This window comes from Channa argus, chromosome 1, assembly GCF_033026475.1.
Source record: "Channa argus isolate prfri chromosome 1, Channa argus male v1.0, whole genome shotgun sequence".
Taxonomy (NCBI): Eukaryota; Metazoa; Chordata; class Actinopteri; order Anabantiformes; family Channidae; genus Channa; species Channa argus.
In genome coordinates, this window is record NC_090197.1 from 39,191,844 (window position 1) to 39,213,325 (window position 21,482).

At 38.0% G+C, this 21,482-nt stretch overlaps 4 protein-coding genes across 4 annotated transcripts; 3 read left to right on the top strand and 1 right to left on the bottom strand.

Moving 5' to 3' along the window:
- Positions 1–702: 702 nt before the first annotated feature.
- On the bottom strand, positions 703–5,740 carry eif4ebp2 (eukaryotic translation initiation factor 4E binding protein 2). The gene is made up of 3 exons (XM_067519410.1): positions 5,422–5,740; positions 3,762–3,941; positions 703–2,777 (listed from the first exon to the last, which is right to left on the bottom strand). Exons 1-3 carry the CDS (start codon positions 5,552–5,554, stop codon positions 2,746–2,748), a joined length of 345 nt encoding a protein of 114 aa, XP_067375511.1. The 5' UTR covers positions 5,555–5,740; the 3' UTR covers positions 703–2,745.
- Positions 5,741–7,483: 1,743 nt separating this feature from the next.
- ppa1b (inorganic pyrophosphatase 1b) lies at positions 7,484–11,517 on the top strand. Its single transcript, XM_067519447.1, has 11 exons — positions 7,484–7,646; positions 8,611–8,675; positions 9,100–9,153; positions 9,470–9,589; positions 9,679–9,765; positions 9,965–10,091; positions 10,200–10,327; positions 10,572–10,657; positions 10,783–10,858; positions 10,968–11,007; positions 11,128–11,517. The coding sequence occupies exons 1-11, from the start codon at positions 7,586–7,588 to the stop codon at positions 11,157–11,159; spliced, it is 876 nt and encodes a 291-aa protein (XP_067375548.1). The 5' UTR covers positions 7,484–7,585; the 3' UTR covers positions 11,160–11,517.
- Positions 11,518–12,543: 1,026 nt separating this feature from the next.
- On the top strand, positions 12,544–17,789 carry sar1ab (secretion associated, Ras related GTPase 1Ab). Its single transcript, XM_067519456.1, has 7 exons — positions 12,544–12,891; positions 13,982–14,052; positions 14,277–14,396; positions 14,494–14,559; positions 14,657–14,760; positions 14,877–15,008; positions 16,678–17,789. Exons 2-7 carry the CDS (start codon positions 13,995–13,997, stop codon positions 16,792–16,794), a joined length of 597 nt encoding a protein of 198 aa, XP_067375557.1. The 5' UTR covers positions 12,544–12,891; positions 13,982–13,994; the 3' UTR covers positions 16,795–17,789.
- Positions 17,790–18,330: 541 nt separating this feature from the next.
- Positions 18,331–21,482, top strand: tysnd1 (trypsin like peroxisomal matrix peptidase 1). Its single transcript, XM_067519436.1, has 4 exons — positions 18,331–19,628; positions 20,432–20,562; positions 20,678–20,863; positions 21,021–21,482. The coding sequence occupies exons 1-4, from the start codon at positions 18,547–18,549 to the stop codon at positions 21,221–21,223; spliced, it is 1,602 nt and encodes a 533-aa protein (XP_067375537.1). The 5' UTR covers positions 18,331–18,546; the 3' UTR covers positions 21,224–21,482.

Consider the following 21,482-nt stretch of genomic DNA (forward strand, 5'->3'; position numbering starts at 1 on the left):
TCTTGTGTCATGATTATTTCATAAACTAATTTTGAGAAGTTTCAAAAATATAAAAAAAAATAGTCTTTTGGTGTCATTATCACAATATAATTACATATGCAAAAAATAACAAAAACAAAAGAAAAATACTTTAAACAGAGTGAATTATTTCAGCCTGACATTGGCATGTTTGCCCGAAGTTAGCCACCTCTAAAGAGCAGGGGACATGAGTCAATTGATAGCTGCTGCGCTGCTGCGGTCAGTTCAGTTTTTTTGAGTGTCATCCACTCAAAAATGTTAAGAGCCACAATATTCTCTCATACAGTCTGACAATACTGACAAAAACCCCCCACCAATAATTAAAATGACTTATATAACAAATATTTAAGTACAATATTTTAGATATAGGCTTTACTTGGCCTGGGGATCTCTTTTGGGATCTTTCTGACCCCCTCTGTCACCCCCCACCTACTACCAACCATGCAGATTGTATCCTGTGGCCTTTAAGTTCACACAACGGATTATACCTTGCAGGTGCTTAATTTTATATGCCGAGACAAACATCATTCCAATGGCAAATTAACCTTCCATAACCCCAGGTTTTCCATGCGTTGGTTAATGTGCATTATTTTAATTAAACACAATATTATTTAGGAAAATGAGCAATATAAATTAATATGAGCTTTTCTTTCAAAATAGCTAAATGACTACAGGTAACACATCTTATTTTGTTTGTTAAGGAACTTTATTGATCTTGCAGCAACAGTGTCCACTGGCATTGAAATTTCATTTAACATAAAGTTATTCAAAATCAGAAAAGAAAGTTACAGTAAGTTTGTTTCAAATCTTTTTCAACACACAATGTTAAGCCCTCGTTGTCAGACCAAACTGATTTGAAATAAATCTGCAATCTGAATTATGATGCCATAATATAAAGAGTTTTATCACCAAAAATGTGCAATGCTAATTGGGTTCAAGCAACCCTTTGATGCATTTGTCACCAAACATGACCAAAGTCAATTACAAAGCCCAAAAGAAAAAAAAAATCTTCAAAAGACATCATTTCAGCCATTCAGTGGTTACAGTCACACCGAGAAACAAACTTAAATGAATTAATTTTGGATGAAAAACATCATGGTGATTTATTAGTTCAGGGCTGCTACTTGGAAAGAGTATAACTAGCAGACAGGACAATAATGATGATGATTTAAAAAAATATTGGGTCTAAATGAGCATGTGGCACTCTTTTAATCATTTATCTGTCTGAACGTCATAATTACCAAATGTACGTCATTACACTTTGAAACTTTACAGCTGCACGGAGGAAGAAAATTGTGTAGAAAAATGTTTCCTGTTTGATGTCCAGTGAAAAAATAAACATCTGTTGGAAAGTACAAATTTATGACAAGGAACCTAATTTATGTTACAGCATTTCATGTAAAATAAGGCATGGGCAGACATGACACATGAAGAGAATAAGGTAATGTAAGATGGATTAAGGACACTGGGGACAGATTTGTAGAATAACATATCTCTCATGCCTGATACAAACAATTCTGCTTTCTGGTTCCGTGACACTTCTAACAAATCCAAAGGCTCAACAGTGCTTATACCCAAACAAATACCCTCAATACTAAGAAACAGTATTAAAAAATAAAATGCATATAAAACATACAGATTACTTCAAGTTTTTCAAAAACCATCTTGTATTTCACCCAAAAATCAACATTGGGATATTAATTTGCACATTGTTCTATTTGTTTATCTGTTCTGAATATTAAAAAAACACCCAATGCATGTTGCCAAGTGTTAACATTTATCAAATTATGAACATAAAGTTGAATCTGCAGTAAAGGTGAATTAACTTCATTTGGCAGGAGGAAAATATGCAAATGCAAGTTCACAATAGTGATGAACCAAGTGGCTCAATATTCTTATACTTTACTGAAATTTAACTCTAAATGAAAAGTTTGTTTTCGATTTTCTAATCAGCTTTACATAATAGTGGGCAACGCAATTATTTGATCATTACAAAAAAAATTAAACATGGCCTAAAATTCATTTAAAAAAAGTTTCCCTTGAAAATTGGAAACTCACACTTATGCTTTGGTAATAGAAACTAAAATCCTGGAATGGCATGAAATCTTCAGCTAATTTGAAAATAAAAATAACACGGCATCCCTACGTAGCATTATGGGAAACTAAACAGATCAAACAACCGATAATAGATTGTGGAGCTTTTCAAGTAGTTCCAAAAACCAAAAAGAAAAATGAACCTCAACTTAAATAACATGCTTCCATGGGTTTTCTAAACCTAAGAGTGTGATGAATATCAAAGCTTTTGACTCATTCTAAGGCCGGTGCTAAAAATGACCACTTCCTCCCCAATTAACACTTGTTTTACAGTGTGCTCTGTTAAAGATCCTGACTCTGAAAGCTGTAAAATTAGCACTGCAATCTCATAATTGGACAATGTGTCTGGATACAAAATATTCAGGCCCGCTCCCTTGTGTGGTTGTTGATTTGTACAGAGATTGGAAACCATGGAAACATATTCAAATAAACCCAGTTCCCAAAGTTGGCCACACTGAACCTGTATGTATGTTATACTGAATCCCTATGGTTTACACACATTACATCCAGCAGCGAGACAGAGAGCTAATGAAGATGGCTGCCATGAGGGCTCACAACATTGGTTTCTACAAGCCAAGCCACTGGCACCTGTGATGCCAGGTCATTTGCTTTTGCTGGTATTGTTCCAGTCAGTCAGATATCCATTTCAAACTGAGCATCTTCACCTTGAAAACAAGAAGTCAGACAAAAAGATGTTTAAACACATCTGACAGGGTGTTTATTATTATTATCATTAATACATTCAGACCTAGGCCACAGAAAGTTAAAATCATGAGGTGGAAACCTTAGTGTCGATTACTTGACTGTAGATACCAGCGGCACAGTAGGTGTGTATAGTGTAACCATCCGAGCATGCAGAGGGGTAATAGATGTTTGTACATAAGTCTGTTATCTGTTTCTGTGTTTTACTCCTGATATCACTTATTTTTTTCTCATTATTTCTGTTAAATTTGATATTCTCATTAAATGTGCTTCTCGTTAAATTAGCACCACTGAGGTAGTTCCCTATATGCATGCAAGGCTTTTTATATGTTCATTAAGAATTTTCTGTGGTAAGACATGTTTTAAATGTCTAAAAAAAAAGTCATTTTAAATAATGCATACTGGACAAATTTATTTCAGCATCCATCATCAATAAGTTTTAGTGCTCCAGTTAAGGTCCCCTATTTAATGTCACATTTGGTTCCAAGTGTTTTGTCTATATTTGTCTTTAAACAGTCAGAATCTTTTTTTCCCCAGTTTGTATCTTTGCTCAGTGATTCTAAATGTGCAATGATCCTTTGTGTCCACAATGTTATTGTGTTTAAATTTAAGCATGGATGTAATTAAAGTATGATGATTACAAATCAACAGATTATCTTTAAGAAAATTAGACATTTTGTTACGTGTTACGTTTATACTGTGTTTGCTTTTCAACTTGAGCTTAAGAAATTGTTGCTATGAAAACAACTCCAGATACATTTTACACCAGTTTAAAAGAGACATAAAATGCAACACTTTCATATTGAGAAATGAGTTATCTATGTACAAAGAACATGTTCCAAGAGAGGGTGTGTTTGTTGTATGTTTGAGCAGGCAGGGACAGGGCACTACAATAAAACACTGCCTATAACGTAAGTTAGTTACTCATTGCATTTTGCAACTCTTACCAGTTGTGGGCTTTCCATTGTGGTTGTTAATGTGGTTGTTGGCCTCGGTTTTCTTTTTCTCATTCAGGACATTTTTGCTGGTCACTCCAGGGATCACAGGCAGGTGCGCTGGGGGTGTCTGGGCAATGGGAGAATTACGCCGATCCAACAGGAACTTACGGTCATAGATGATCCGGGTTCCTGCAAAAAGACACATATCAACTTGCACATAATAAATCTCCTTTTGAAGAAATATTTAATGTGGGCACTCTCAAATTAGCTGTGAATCATAAGTGTGGCTGTCATCCAACCTTTCTGCAAGCATTCTCCTTTCTTACAAAAAATGTTAGTGAAGAAAACACTTCCATCCATACCAGCTTTAGTGTGGGCTTTGACAGTGAAAATATAAGTCACAATTGATGTGTCCATCAAATTTCCAAAAACAGATTATACCCCCCTCCCCCATCTTCTAATTAACATCTGTTTGGCAAACATTTAAAACTGCTCATACTGCCTGGGTTTATATACACAAGGTTGACACAAGGTTCTTCCATTGAATTCCAAACTAGCAGGAATAAAATAAAAAATAGTGCTTAAATTATAAACTGGGTCAAGTTAAAATGATAAAATATGGTTTATGGTTTACTACGTGACAGCACTTGTTTATTTCAATGTTGCAACATGAATGTGATTCGGTAACCAAAGCAGGCATTTTGCCTTTTGATTGCAGCAAATGCACAGGTGAACTAATAACAGTAACAATAACACAGTTACATCAATGACGCACTCTATTAATTCATTTTATGAGTGTTTGACAAATCAAAATATCTGCACTGAATAAGCTCTTTTAATTTGAAGTTACATTTCATAGTTTCCTCTAATTTCTCCATATAATGGTCCCCAGTTATTAACAACTTAAATAACACTAATTTAAACAGTTTTTAACTAAATTTAAATCTGAAACAACTACTCAACTATTGTTTTGATTTTATTAATAAAAATGAATAAAATATATAGCCTTTTTGTGCTTCACAATTTATCACTGTAAACCAAATATTTCTGACAGTTAGTTGGACAAAACGAGACGAAGACATCACCGTTGACTTGTAAAATGGCAACAGATCATCGCTATTTTCTTACATTTTACACGCAAAGCAATCGAGCAGTCGATTGATAATGAGAGTAGCAACCAAATCACCAGCTTTTGCTAACAATACATATAAAAATACTTAAGTGTTGAGTACAGTATCCTTGTTAGATTTATTGTACTTCCTTATTTCAAAGCGTCTTATAGTGCAGGCACTGCGATGAATCATACATTGCAAACTGGCTTTGCTTCAGACACAGCTGATGCTCATTGTCTGCTTTAATCTATAGGTTTTCCTATTTGCTTTTGGTTCGTAATGCAAACATATTCACCTTCTTCAAATAAAGCAGATAACAGTGCATGCATGACAATCTCTGCGCCGCAAACCACCCGATCCGTCAAAGAGAGAGCACAGAGGCGGGTCTAAGCTTTTGTTTTTGTTTTGATCAGGATGACAAGGCAGCCTAGGCCACGGTGACAGGATCACTGACAGGTTGGGTGAGCGCACAATCGCCAATCAAAGCTCATCCTTTTTCCTTTTCTTTTTATGGTTTTCTTCAAAAACAGACACGAGTAGACGGGTATCCCGCTTACCTCCTGGGGTGGTGGAGAATAAAGTGCCTCCAGGGGTGGTACAATAGTCATGAGGTAGCTGCGTTGTGTCGTTGATCAACACCGTCCTGGTCGGGATGGCCCTGCTCTCGCTAAGCTGACGACTGGTCGACATTTTCAGCGCCGAGTTAGTGACGAATCCAGCAGCTACAGAAAATTGGGGTGTCTATTTCCCGACGGACGGTGGAAACCCGGGCCCTTCCCCACTTATTTTTGTCTTCCCAAAAAGCTTTCTTGTCTCTACTTTCGTCCTCCCAGCCGTCAGCACCTTCCCCTCCCTCAGCAAGGCAGGAAGCACGACAGGCTGCGGGCGGAAATGAGGTCAGCGCCGGTAGCAACGTTCACGAAGAATTGACAAGTTTATGCTCCAAACCACATTTAGGGGCTGTTTTGCATTTATATGCAACTCAAGATACATTAAAATGAGAAGGAAAGGGAGAAATTATTAAAAATAGTTTTGATGCACATGTTAGCGTTTTTACTTTATGTAATTTAGCCTCAATTACTGTGGGTGTATCAATGTACTTCTGTACAGTTTTCAGTCTGTTTGCTTGAGCCTTGCTTGAGTGCAGACACGATTCGGTGTATTATTACATCATCATACATATTACTTCTTACAGTATTACATATAACAATAGCATGTTTTCTTCTCATCAAATAATTAAAATAAAATAAAATTATAAAATTAGAAAGTTAACAGAAGAGGGTCATTTTCTTACAACAGACGGGTCACCTGCAGAGACAATGCTCACACCCTGCATTTAAACAACTGAAACTGGATGCAATCCAGTGACCATTGGGAAAAGCTAGATCTGGACTCATTATTTAAGCTGATTATCTAAACTCAAAATCTCTGGTTTGGGGACCTTGTTAATTTTTGACATCTGCATTGATAATTTCTCTAGTATCTTTACATCTTCTCTGGTTAAAGTGTTACTTAGAAAACATACCTTGAATTTCTAAATAATTTTTGCTCAGTCTCTAATCTTTCATTTTCACACTTGTGTCCACTCTGGAGACACATTTTCAAAATAGATACCACACAGGCTGAAACTCAAGTTCACTGTCCAAGGTGATAAATATTGTTTGCTATTTTTATTGTTATACTAACAAAACATTCAAAACATGCAACAAAAGCACTTTCTTTCCTCAAACAACACAACTTGTCAAACATTCACAATCTTTTAATCAGTCACTACACAGTAGATAATAAAATACAAAATAAATATTTCAATATATCACTGTGATTTAATAGAAATAACCCTAGTGGACTCTGCACCTTTTGAGACAACCTGTGTGCAGGTCTTTCTGCATCCAACTGTCTTTGACATGTAGGACTTACAGTGAGCACCTGGACTAGACCAACTCGGCCACTGAATTTGGATGACATTTTATTTTTCTTTCAACACTGTTCACTTTACTTTTCAAACACTGTATAAACTACTGCAAAATACAGAAAAATAAAACATAAGGGTGGGAATATCCAAAAAATCTAAAAGGACATGAATGTTAGATTTAGTCTATTTGATCCTGTCCATTAGGGAACAGGTTCTAGTCAACATCACCCTTAATGTTTTACCTTTTCTTTGTTTCAGACTTGCAAATAGAAAAAACAAAGAGGAGATAAATGATGACTTATTGAAGAGGGTTGAAGGGGTTGCACACATACACACATTTGGGCCACTGAATGAAACGTGTGTTAACTTTTTAAAAATAATGGAAAACTGTGTGAAACTAACAGTAACGTGTTAACACATTCAAAAGAGAAGATGTGTCCTGTGCTAAGAAGTTAATGATGAAGATCATGTGCATCCTGGTTTCATTAAACGCATCTTAGCATTTGAGGAAAAACTATAAAAGTACCGGAAACAGTTGTGTCTCCGCCCTTATACTATCCATAAATGTAATCATTGTGTCCAAGCAGTGTCAAGTTGGTACTGATCAAATTTTGGCAAATCGTAGCTGATAAGTTATTGTCAGTACAGTAATTTCGATACTGATACCACTTGAATGCGTCACTGGCGTCACCCCGTGCGCATGCGCCTTGCCGCTTTTTCTATCTTCAATATCTCCACAGCTCAGCGCAGACTTTTCCTCCTTCGTCATCATTCAATTAGGACCAGATAGTGCAAATCTTAAGCTGAACATGAGCTTCAAAGTAGAAGAGAGGGGAAACCCAAATTCCCTGGGCTACCGTGTGTTCTTCAGTAAGTACAGAATGAGTAGAAATTCTACTTTTGTTGCTACATTGAGGAGCATTCACAGGCCAGCCGCAACCTCCCACGTGTCGGTTATTCATGTATTGTTGCAGGTTTATTCACCATAACCGTAATTTTGACATTTTGTAAAATACAGTAACGTCGCCGCTTTCTTTAGATCCTAACTTTCCTACCATTTATGTTGCTGTTAACGCAACCGGTTTTGCCGCTTTTCGCCGGGAGGTTACGTGATTTCTGATATACAACTCGTCCATTCATCTGCCGACATCAACGTTCTCCTCTAGAAATGGTAGAAAGAAGTTGGATGTTTCGGGGAAACTAGCAAGGTGCTCACACACGTCATATTGTGTATAATCACACGGGTTTAGATATTGCGGGCAACGCCCGCTGTGATTATAAGAACTTAATAAACCCACCGGTGTGGCCTGCTGGGTTAGAATGCTTAGATAGATTATTGATTGTTTTTATTTATCATTTAATGATAAGTTTTCATGAACACATTGGCTTATATATATACCTGTCTTAACATTGCTATTGTGATTTACCCTATATCTATCCAATTGAAATGTAACACTCTCTGAATCCAGACTATGGCTATTACAATAGCGATATGTGTGCGAAATAAGCCTGTTTGCCCTGTTAAACTTGTCCTGCTTGTGCACTGTCGCTGAATTAGATATGACCAGAGGCAATGAGAAATATACTGCTTTTTAAAAAAAATCCTTTTTTACATTTAAAAATGCATCACTAACAATGTAAGGTTGTGTATGGGGACACTTTAAGCCAAAAGTGAAAGTAAGCGGTAACCAAAGCGTGTTTAAACTGTTGTCACCCCACCCTATGAGACAGATTTCCTAGTTGTAGAGCACTCAGATGGTGAAAAATGAAACAGAAATTTGAACTTGTATTTGTTTGCTGTTGTCTAATTGTGTTTCTTTTAATTGTTTTACAGAAAATGCTGAAGGAAAGTACATCTCACCATTCCACGACATACCAATATATGCTGATGAGAGTAAGGTGAAGTAGCTTCTGTTGCTTTTACTTCTGTTGCTGTGTCCTCTTTAAACTTCCCACTGGTAGTGGTCATAAATATTAACTTTTTTGCAAACTAAAGTGATTAAAGCTGACATTGAGCTGCTTTAGGTAATACCTTTCATTACAGGCCATAGTCTATTTGCCAAGGCAATGGCCTTTATTCTTGATTTTGTCAGTGCTCCGTCTGTATCTCTTGTGATTGCAGGGAAGCATCTATTATCTTATCTTTTTGTGGCACTTAATCCTTTATTTAAAAGTTGCAAACAAAGCAATAAGTAAGTAAATGTCAGGATGTACAGTAGTATACAACTATGTGTACAGTATTAACAATTGTGGCAACTTTAGGTCTGTCAAACTGTTACAGAATAACCAAAAGATAATTATTGCTGATTTGTGTCTCTTATAGAACATCTTTCATATGGTTGTTGAAGTACCAAGATGGACAAATGCAAAGATGGAGGTGTGCATTTTAATATTTTCACTATCACCTTTAGCATAATAGTTATTGTTTCTGTTTTAAGCTGGATGATGATGATGTAACTGTTTATCCAGTAGGTTTAAAATGTTTTCATAAACCAATTGCATATATACATGTATACAGAAGAACATTTCAGGACCTGTTGTTATTTACATAGTCTGAATATTTACTATGAATGTAATGGGAATTCAGTATCATTTCATAATTATTTTGTTTATTGGGTTTAAAAGTTAAGTTGCTGTATTGCAGAAAGGCTAATCATGTGTCTAAAAGTAACAGCAACACTTTTTATTTTTAGATAGCTACAAAAGACCTCTTGAACCCAATAAAACAAGATGTGAAAAAGGGCAAGTTGCGATATGTTGCCAATGTTTTCCCACATAAGGGCTACATATGGAACTATGGAGCCATCCCTCAGGTTAGTTTGTGCTTTGTGAAAATCTGTGATGGTGTATTGTATGTTATGGTTTATTGTCTTGTTTTCATTCCCCTTCTGCTGTTTTTCAGACATGGGAAGACCCTGCACATAAAGATGGAAACACTGGCTGCTTCGGTGACAATGACCCCATTGATGTTTGTGAAATTGGCACTAAGGTACAACACTGGCAGAAGATTTAACGGCCTTTCATCAGTCATCTTTCACACACACAAAAAAAGATTTGTTCACAGTGATTAATTTTATTGTTTGTGTACATAACTATCATAGAAAGTGGATAAAACTGCTGAAACTGCTTTCTTACTAAAAACGGAGCAGAAAATTGAAATTACTTTTTTTTTTTTTAATATATTTTAGGTGTGTTCCCGTGGGGAGGTAGTCAAAGTGAAGGTACTCGGGATCCTGGCCATGATTGATGAGGGTGAGACTGATTGGAAAGTGATTGCAATCAACGTGGATGACCCTGAAGCCAACAACTTTAACAGTAAGCATCTCAATTCATTTTACTCCTGTCTTTTTTCTCTGTCTGGGTGCATGATTAGTCTTTTGTCAGTCATGCTGAACTTGTTTTGCTAACCTGGTCTATGTTTAGACATCACTGATGTCCAGCGCCTGAAGCCTGGCTATCTGGAGGCCACAGTCGACTGGTTCAGGAGGTACAAAGTGCCAGATGGGAAACCAGAGAACAAGTTTGCTTTTGATGAGGAGTTCAAAGACAAGGTGACCATCAGACACAGCTTTTTTTCTGCCTTTCTCTCAGTTAACTTATCCTACAATCAGAAAGTGTGCCTGCAGTGAATTGCAGTATCGTTAAACGTGTCCAAAGCTTTTCTAGTAAATCACTAAGATGGCATGAGTTAACTGTCATCGCTTGAACTAGTTTAATTAGAAACCCATATGAATGTTGGAGTTAAGTGCGAGACCCTCTCTCTCATCTAACCACTTACTGTTTCATGTATGTCAGGACTTTGCCATTGAAGTGATCAAGAGCACTCACGACTTCTGGAAAGCCCTCATTTCCCAACAAACAAAATCTGGTGAACTGAGCTGGTAACCACTCTTCTGCTGTCACTGTTCTGACTACAGATAAAAATACAGATGCTTTTAGAACACTGCAATTTAAACATTAAAGTATTTCCAGAGTATAAACAACTGTGTCTTTTCATACGGTACAGCAAAAACATGTGTGTCTCAGCCAGTGACAGCCCTTACTTCTGCTCATCAGATGAAGCTAAAACTGCAGTTGGTGAAGTAAGTAACCTTTTGATCCCTCTTTGCAACATAACTATACCAGCAATTTCAACACTGGAGCTCTTTTTTTAATGTTTTTTCGTAACTTGATGTTTTACTGAATCTGTAGACATGTCCTTTTGGAAAAGAAGAACCAATCCCCTCATCAGGTATAGTGTATATTATATATTTGTGTCAATACTGGATATATTGGATATATCTCTGAGCTTTCTTTTGAACTTGAATAATATATTCTGAGATTGACTGTAAATGTGGGTGTCCATCCACAGTTGATACATGGTTCTACTATGAGAAGAAGTAATCCTGGAGCAGTTTGGACTCACGCAGCACGAAAAGCTCACTTCATACAGGAAGTACTTGAAGATTGTTTTACAATAGGAACTAATGGGTTGACACAATGGGACATGCATGGTTAGGTCTTGGGCAGCTTCTATTCTGTCAATTGGAAAAAGTAGTGATTAGATACTGTAGAGAAAGAGAAAAGTCAAAACACCAAATCATGTGCTGACCATGTATATTCACTTATTTAAAGAAGATCTCTTAGGAGATGTGCTGTTATAAACAAAGTACAGGTATTGTATATTGTAGATACTTGTGCCTTGTATGAAATTCTGAACTGCTTTAATAAAGTTTCTTTAGTTAAGTTATCATCAAAACTGGATTCTTCTCCTTCCAATCTATTAAGTAAATGCACACAGCCTGTCTGAATACATTTCTGTATGATCTCTAAATTAGGAGCAGTGCACATTGTTTCCACGGCAAGCACAGCTGTTAGTGTCAAGTGTGTGAGGAAAGGTTGAGGTTTGCCTGATCTTTTCAAACACTTTCCTTAAACCTAACATTTTTTTCCCCCATGGAATACTGTCACCTTTTGTTCGATGTCCTGCAGTAACTTTTTGTCTATGTTCACATGTAGACCTGCTTCTTTTGACAGGCCTGTTTTGTAATACGTTATTATGGCGTAACATCTATCCTTAAATGTTTGTGACCCTCCTTTATTTCTAATGGCAAACTGTAAAAAGGAAGGGTAGTTAACGTTTTTATAGGCAAAAAAGGAAAAGAATATATCAAAAATTAAAAAAATAATACATAAACATTTAATTGTATAGCTAACCTTTATAGCACAAATAAGCTTTAAATTAACAATAAGTGTATTTTTATACAGGATAAACAGTAACCCATTTTATTTAGCATTTAGTTGAAGGACTGTTAATTGTTTAAACAATGTATTATGTCTATTACACTGCCACCTGTTTGTGTAGCAGTGTCCAAATCTTTTATAGTAGAGTGCTGGGATTTATTTTCATTGTTAATGTATTTGATTTGTTAAAAATTTAAAAAAAAACTGGTTGTAAACTATAAAATTTACATTTTGCCTTTTAACTTATATGTATTTTCATTGAAAACAAGCATTATTTACCGCGCAACAGTCCCCCTGTATACTGGGCTAATTAGTTGTGTTTTTTATGTGTCAAGTAATTAATACATAGAAAACATTAGGTTAATCAATCACAGGGTGGTGCTACCAACTGTTTTATTATTAACTGCCCTGACACTTTCCTGTAATAACCAATTGTTGGATGGGTGATAGAATAAGTTTGTGGATATGTATAAGGGGAAAAAGTAGAGGACCTTGAAAGACCTTGAAAATCCCCTTGAAGCCCTAATTGACATATTGAACCTAAACAACTTTGCTTATGATGACTCAGATGATTTATCAGTTATTAAAGTTTTCTCTCCATTTTCTTTTAATTTAGCTCTAGTCTAGGTTTCCACAGGGGCGCAGCAAAAACTTTTCTTTAGCAAAGAATTTTCTCTTATGTCTGGAATATTACCTGGAATGAATTTCATATAACACGAAGCCAAAAACTATGAGATAAAATTACACTACAGATTACGCTCAGCTTTTATAAATACATTACTGGCATGTAGCCGGACCCGCCCATCAGTTACGTATTTCCGGTTAACTGTCAAACTTGGGGGGTTCGGGCATTCGACGGAACCAACGCGCTGGAAGCTCATAAATTACCACGGTAATACCACAAACGATCTATTAGGTTTATTCCAGTCTTCTCATTTCATTCAATAGTTTTTTCCTGCTTGCTGAAACATTTGTTTCTGCCTTACAAAGTTCCTGGTACAGTTTTGCCACTCTGGACCCCTCTGCGCGCTCACGTTGTTTAGATATATCATTGTTTACACTGTGACAGCTGCTGTCGGTGACTACTAGCTACGTGTTTTAAGGCAAACTGTTGCAGGGAAATAACTGGATCCTTCGTTTTTAAAGAGCTCAGCCAAGAGTGCAGCGATTTGTCCAATTTTCAGGAGTTAATTATGTGTATTTGTTTAGGGGAACGTGCCTTAACGTTACTCATGAAGACCTGCTGACACTTATTAATGGACCGAGATTCATGAAAGCTAACTCAGTTCAGTGTACCTGTAATTAATATATATACTTAGGCATGAAATATCATCATTTATATGGAGTTTGGTGTTTACAAATGACTGAGATGAAACACGGCATGATAACATTCTAAACAACTGGGCCTTGGTCATGGCCTCACTCTTCATTGCAACAAGCACATCAGCTTCTGGACAGAGTGACAGGTGTGTGTGTGTCTGTGTGTGTATGAAAGAGAGAGAGGGAGAAGCAGGGGGTGAGGGCCGAGATCAGGTGTCCTTGCCACGACCTATCATAAAAATAGTCAGAGGAAGATCAGTGTGAATCAGTGAGACAACTCTCAGAACAAACTAGCAAAAAATAATCTGACGCTTGTTTGTTGCTTTGTTTGTCCTCTTTTTCTATTCAATCTTTAAAGCTTGTGTGCTTACACTAAGATTATACATACCAGCAGGGTTTTCCAGGGTTAGGAATAATGATCAGCAATGGAATTCAGTGCTAGATTCTGTGATGCAACCATGTCCTTTTGTAACAGTATATAATCCTTATTTTATAACTTAGATTTGCTAACATGTGCTTTGTTGTTATTTGGGACTTCATTTCATTTACTTGTGAACTGTATGTGTATGAGGTTATGAGGGTTAACGTAATACATCAGCATGAAATAATTATTTGTATACTTAAATGTGCCATAATAAATAAATTTGGTCTTTGTATTACAGGTAGTCAAGAAAAATGTCTTTTATATTTAACTGGATCTACAGGGGCTTCAGCAGCGTCTTGCAACTATTAGGTAGAGGACATAAATATAAACACCACTCAAACAGTCATAGCAAAATTTGCTACTTTGACATTACCTTCTTTCAATCCACAATAAAAATGCCTAAAATGACATACAGCTAAAACGGCTGTCGCCCATCTGATCTCATCATCCTTTTTAACACTGTGATAGAATTATAACACATGTTTACAGGAAGCTTGTATTAAGATGACTTTTTGTTTTAATTATATTATCAGGGTTGTACAAAAAGACTGGCAAGCTGGTGTTCCTTGGACTAGACAATGCTGGCAAAACAACGCTGCTGCACATGCTCAGAGATGACAGGCTGGGGCAGCACGTGCCAACACTACATCCAAGTATATCCAGCGATTTGACATGTTGTCAGTGCAACAATCAAAATGTCTTTCCTGCCTTATTGCTTACCTAAAGCCAGTGCCTTCCCTCTGTTATCAGCATCCGAGGAGCTGACCATAGCTGGGATGACTTTTACGACATTTGACCTGGGAGGTCATACACAAGGTAGGAATAAGGAAGTCACGCTAAGCCTGACTTTGACTATTTTAAACTATGCATTTGCATAAATGTCATAAATTCTAAAACTGTGTGTCTGCAACAGCACGAAGAATTTGGAAGAACTATCTCCCAGCCATAAACGGTATAGTCTACTTGGTGGATTGTGCTGATCTTGAACGTCTAGAAGAGGCTAAAGTTGAACTAGATGTGAGTTAAATTTATAGATTGTCCTTAGATATCAAGGCACAATGCCAATGTTTAGATGTTTCACTGATAGAACTTATCTCTTTGGGGAACATATGACACTGTCACTCTTTCTGCAGGCCTTATTAACTGATGAAACCATCTCCAATGTCCCGGTTCTCATCCTGGGGAATAAGATAGACCGTCCAGAGGCAATCAGTGAGGATGCACTGAGAGGGATGTTTGGTCTTCACGGACATACAACTGGAAAGGTAATGCACACATGTGGAATTAAAATTTCGTGCTCATGTTACTTAGTTGTTTGGGGATGTTGACACTTCATAGTACCAACAGTGATCAAAGGCCAGTAGGTGTTACTTCACCCACTGTTGCTTTGTGGTAATTGATAACTGGGTTGCTAGAATTGGCAAAGGCAGACATAAGTGTGCTTAGATCACCACTGCTCCTTGTAAATACAGTGGGAGTGGCAGCAATATGCTGTTAAGAAACATTTGGCACTTTAACCTTTTTTGTTCATGTTGATCTTTTGACCACCTGCTGTTTCCTTAGCTTTACAAATATCACAGTACAGTATGCTCTACTCTGTTGTAGCGGTTATAAATCCTGGTTCTCAGAGACTTCTGCTCTGCTTATTTTCCAACCGTCCCTGCATTATCCACTGCGTAGTAGTACTACTTGCACCCCCTCTCCCCGTATAGAAAGAGGATTGACAGGCATCCCGGACTTCCTGAAATCCACCACCAGTTCCTTTGTTTTACTGATGTTGGGCTGGAGATGATTGTGCTCACACCAGTTGACGAAACTGTCCACCATTGATGGATACTCTGGTATTTCCACCCTAAATACATCCAACAACCGCAGTCATCAAAAAACTTCTGAAGGTGGCAGGACTTTTGAGTTTTATCTGAAGTCAGAGGTATACAGGGTGAAGAGAAAGCGAGATAGAACTGTCCCTTGGGAAGCAGCATGGCTGCAGGTCACAGTGACAGACATGCAGTTCTGCAATTGGACGAACTGGGGTTGGTCAGTGAGGTAGTCTGAAATCCAGGCAACCATGGGAGTGTCAATAAGCATAGTCTTTAATTTCTTCCCCAGCAGGACAGGCTGGATTGTGTTAAAAGCTCTTGAGAAGTGCATAATCCTTAGAGACCCACCAAGCTTTTCCAGGTGGGTGTAGTTGCGGTGGATGAGAGCATTCTCCACTCCCAGCTGTGGCTGATAAGCAAACTGGGCGGGGTCCAGAGATGGTTTCACCAGTGGCCAGAGGACGTCCAGAACACATCAGGCACCCTCTCCAGATGCAGGCTGAGGTTGAAGATGTGCTGAAAGATGCCACATAGCTGTGGGGCACAGGCTTTCAGTACCCTGGGCCTGACTCCATCAGGACCTTAAGCCTTTGTCGTGTGAAGCCTGCATAGCTTTCTCCTCACCTGCTCCACTGAATTGATCATTGCTGCAGAGACAGGAGTGGTGTTTGAGTCATGCATAGGCGAGACGTGGGCACCTGTGGTGAAGCTCCTTGGGGGCGGATATGAGGCACATCAAATCTGTTTGAAAAAGGTGTTAAAATCATTAGCTCTATGCACACTCCCCTCTGTCGTCTGGCTGCTGGTCTTATATCCAGTGATGCTTTTAATGTCATAGATGAGGGTGGGGTGGTGGAACACAAAGCAGATGGTATCTTCCAACTTCAGATAGATAGACTGAAAACGCCTGATCCAGATAATCAGCAGTTGGTAACGGTACTAGTGAGATAGGGATAGTTGAAAAACAAGCAGAGCAGGGGTCTCTGAGCACCACTGTTAGAAATCACTGCTCCGCTTCTACAACATGTAAAAATGTCTTTAGAAAAAATGTTGAAATATTTGGGTTCTGAATTAAAATATAAACGTTTTCATGTGTTTTTTCTTTTCTTTTCAGGGCAATGTATCTCTGAAAGAGTTGAACTTAAGGCCAATGGAAGTTTTTATGTGTAGCGTCTTGAAAAGACAAGGATATGGAGATGGTTTCCGCTGGCTCTCTCAGTATATTGACTGATTCAAGTTCCAAATTGTCCTTAACAGATTAACAGCGCTGTCTGTGCACATAAAGACATGTTCCACACAAAACTACCTGCAGTACAGAGGTATTTTATTAAATATACTATATTTAAGGGTACGACTGTTTAAGAGAAAGTGTGTTTCAGGTTTTCTTTTGTTAATATATCCTGTTTTATTGATACTTTCGAAGAAATCTGTGATATTCCATACTACAGCGAGACAAAGATGTGTTTTCATCACTCTTTATTACTTATATGGAATTTGGATAATAATGTCCATGCTGTGGTTTCTACTATTACCTAAAGTCTGCAGGGAGCTCTGTCTTCCATATAGAACATGTAACCACAGTGGACCAGCTACTGACCTGGGTTTATTTTAAGCTACTGGTGTCGACTTACATTGAAGGTCAGTTTGGTTAGCATTCTGGATTTGAATTTTCTCTTCCTTGATTAAGGATTAAAAGCCTTTGTTATTTCAGATTATTATTAATATTAATCATATTTCTATCAAACTAAGAGGTATCTTCAAAACTATTTTTTTTTTCAAGAACAGAATTTTTTTTGCAGATTGCTGCAGATATATAGTGCTGTGTTCGTTGATGAAAAAAATGGTCTGCTTCCTCCAGAGATAATGACATTTTTGCTGATTTCTCTCTTGACTTCCTGAAAGCTTTACTACAACTGCAGGCCAATTATAAGAATACAAGTGTATTTAACTGACATTTAGCTTTGAGGAGCTGTATTACCAGTGTAAAATAATTGCAATATAAGTTAACTCCCTCAGCACAGCACGGTGATGTAACACACGAATACTTGCCCACAGTGAATATGCTAAACTAACTGTTTTCCTGGTGGGTAGTGGCTGTCAACGTACTTTGTGATTAGTTGCTGCTCTCAACATGCAGTTAAATTATGAGAGTACTTTGGGTGCTGCTGACAAATAGGCATGCAAAATATATGCATAAAATGATCTGGTAGCGCCATTTTGTTTTTTGTATATAATCTTATTTATGTTTTACAATAAAATTTGCTTCCCTTACATACAAGGTTAAAGTTGTGCGGTAATGTATCTTTGTCAAAGGTAGTCTATATTGTTATTAAACACGCAGCGTTTAAGCATAATACATACTTTTGACAATCCTTTGAATATATCTGGTTTAACTCGTTTTTTAATTTTTTGAATGAAGAATCATAGAAATGACATATTTGCAAGCATTTAACTATACAATATTATTACTGGTAGTCTATATTTATTTAATTTATACATTATCTTATATATTTTCAACGCATAGAAACGTCTTTCACATACAATTGGAACAATTGATTGATACATTTTTTTAAAACGCTAACTTCTCGGTGTCATAAAATTAACGTGCCATAACGCCATAGTCCAATGGGGGACGCTATACGTAGGCTCATATATTTTGGCCTACTTGTTTTCAATTGGCTCAGAACTGTTCGGGTGGTCATCCTGCCCTATCACATTAATCGGCACCTATCGTTTGTTTTCGTTGGCCAATGAGATACAACCAGGAAGCTAGAAAACAATAAACGCTCAACAAATGTATTTAACGACTAAATATGAGATTAACTCGCTGGAGCAATGTGTGTATAATATTAATGTTTATTTGCTTCTCTCAGCATTGTTTTCTAGGGGTTTAATGTGCTGCTTTTAACATATTTTCTGTGTCTTCCACTTGCTAAACGCCGTTGTTGACACACGGGTAAAGTTCATCTGCTTTCCTAACGGTATGGAGATTAAGGACGTAGAGAGTTGTTGCTGTGTAGTTAAAGTGTCAGAGGGCTCTTCAGCAAAAAAACCTGTAAGTTGTAGCGGTGTTATCGTCAATTCTCAAGCTGGAGCAGTGATATGTACCGGGCTCCCGTTTACACGTTTTCTTACCGACAAAAACCCTGTCTCTGCGCAACACTTGTTCGTGTCACGGAACCATTTCAGTGAAAAACTTGTAATCCGTGTCAGCTTGTCTACTCAGCGAGATGCGGACACCAAGCAGTGCGAACAGAGAGTTGCACTGACACCCTCTAGCAGCGAAACAACTGGGAAACGAGAAGTTGCGGCCGAGTTGCTGTTGTTGGTCAACTGTCTAGAGTTCAAACGGGCTTTCCAGGACATCTTCCAGGAGGCTGACCAGTGGCGTTTCTATGGTGACGAAGAGGATGAGGAGCTGATCAGAGATGTTCAGTTCCTCAGCTGGTTTGCTGTACTAAGGACAGGTGTGTTGGGTGACCGCAGACAAGATTCAAAGACTATCCCCTGGCAGAGGAGCTCATCTCTCCTAAAGGGCTGCCCCGTTGTTGCATGTGGTTCACCTTTTGGCTCCCTCTGCTTAGATCTCTTCATCAGCACCCTCAGCAGAGGTATCATCAGTAACCTTGCTGGAGAAGACAATGCTGTAATTCTCACTGATGCTCGCTGCTTGCCGGGCACAGAGGGTGGAGGTTTGTTTGTGGTGGAAAGTGCAGACAATGTGTGTCTCACTGGACTGATTGTTTCTCCATTTGGCTGGAAAGCAAATGAGTGGATAGGCCTCACTTTAGTCTGCTCAGCCCACTTAATCTTCAGGAACGTCCTCCGCTGTATGAAGGCTCAACATCTGCTTAGAGATGTTTGGCCTCATCCTGGAGAGGCAGGTCTCCACATGTCCAACACAGCCTATAGGTCGAAGGCTGTTGAATACCCCACTGTGTGCTTTGTGGACAGTGGACAGTTCTGGGGCTCAGGGGTGGTAGTCACCTCTCAGCTCGTTGTCACCTGCCGGCACGTTGTCAATGGGAAGACTACAGTCACTCTGAAGTTCCATCACGGGGACAGGTGACAGCACAGAAATGCATTTCATGTAATCTCTATGTACAGGAAAGGGAAAGAATTCCAAACTTTAAAAACATGTTACCAAGACCATTAACCCAGCACTAGAACACCTACATTAGTTCAGCTATCACTAATATTATCAGATACAACTGTGTTTTCTTTTTGCAAGTTAGTGTTTTGAGATTCGTACGGTACATTTTAAGCTCAAGCTAGTTTGGGAATATAGTTGTATTTAGTTTGAAAATTTAAAACCCATTAATAAGATTTCTTTTGTTTTTCAAATTTACAGTGATCCACATATACAGCAATAAATGATCACCTTCCTCTCCAATGCACTACATAGTTTGTGCTTGTACTTCTACACATCTCAATAAAGCATTTTACCATAAAGTTGGTAGTTTAAAAGGAACATAATTCATTACTGTATACTGTAATTTGAAATAGCTACATCAGACACTTTTAACCAAACACCACCTTTGGGAAGTGTGTTGGTGTAAGAGTTAATTGCTTCCAACCTCAGTAAAGCATAGTTGTAAGCTTTCTGGCACCTAGGACCAAGGCCTGGTCACACTATAAAGTATCAATATGAAATTCATGTGCATCATATTTGGTGTACAAAATATTTAACAAATTACTTTGGTGACTTCGCCTTAATAACTACCACCCCCGTGTGGGTTCAGGGCCTTTTTACAAGCTGTGTTGATGTGATGTTACAGGTTACAACATGTACTGATTTGACAAACAGAGCAACAGAGCATGTGTAAATATATAGTGTGATTTTTCTTTTGGGGATTTGGTTTTCACAGAGTGCAGGATACTGTGGGTGATGTGCTGTTTTCCACTCAACCATCCTCACCTTATGATCTGGCATTGGTGCAGCTGAGAGACTCTGCCCCACAGGCTGTGATCCCTCAAATGGCTCAGAGTTTCTATCCAGGTTTAATTTCAGTTTTGTTTAGTCTAAACAGTAATTTTGTTTTTTAGAGTAACATCTTGGTTCATAATAAATGCTAAAGGAGAGACTGATGTAAATCATGTTTTTCTGCCTACAGGTGAATCTGTAGTTGTCGTGGGATATGGTGGGTTGGGATGCAACTGTGGTCCGTCTCTGACCTGTGGTGTCCTCTCCAAAGCCATTAGTCTGAGTTGCCATCCTGTCATGCTTCAGACCACTTGTGCAGTACAAGCAGGGGCCAGTGGTGGTGCTGTAGTGCGGACCCATTCAGGAGAGCTGCTGGGTAAGAAATTACAAAATCATGCGCTCTTTTTGATCAGTGGGGGGCATATGATGACCGGTGTAACACTGCACCACACATAAGGCAAAGGCAGGTATACATATCAGACTGCTGTATTTGCAGTTTTAAGGGAGTAACAATGATTCACTTTGTTTTTAAGGCATTGTGTCCAGCAACACAAAGGACTTGGCTGCCAAAGTGACCTACCCACACCTCAACTTCAGCATCCCTGTGACTGTTTTCCAGAGACTGTTGCAGGACTTTCACCAGATGAAGAATGTTAACATATTTAGGGTGTTGGACAAAGCAGAGAAAGAAGTCAGAAAGGTTTGGAGGCTACAAGGTCCTCAGAGCAAACTGTAACTGAGGGCCACCACAGTTTATGAAATGCTAGTTAAAAAGGTTGGATAACATTATTATATTCATTAGTTGCAAATTTACATTAAGTAATCATATTTATGCCATATGCATATTTATTGTACATATTATTGCTGATAGCATTCACCCAGAATCTTGCAGTAAACAATGTTAAATACTTTGACAGCTGATCTTTTGCAGCTCCGGTTGTTAATTTAATGCCTATCCATGTACTGTAATGTTAATAAATTAGTAAAATTGTTAA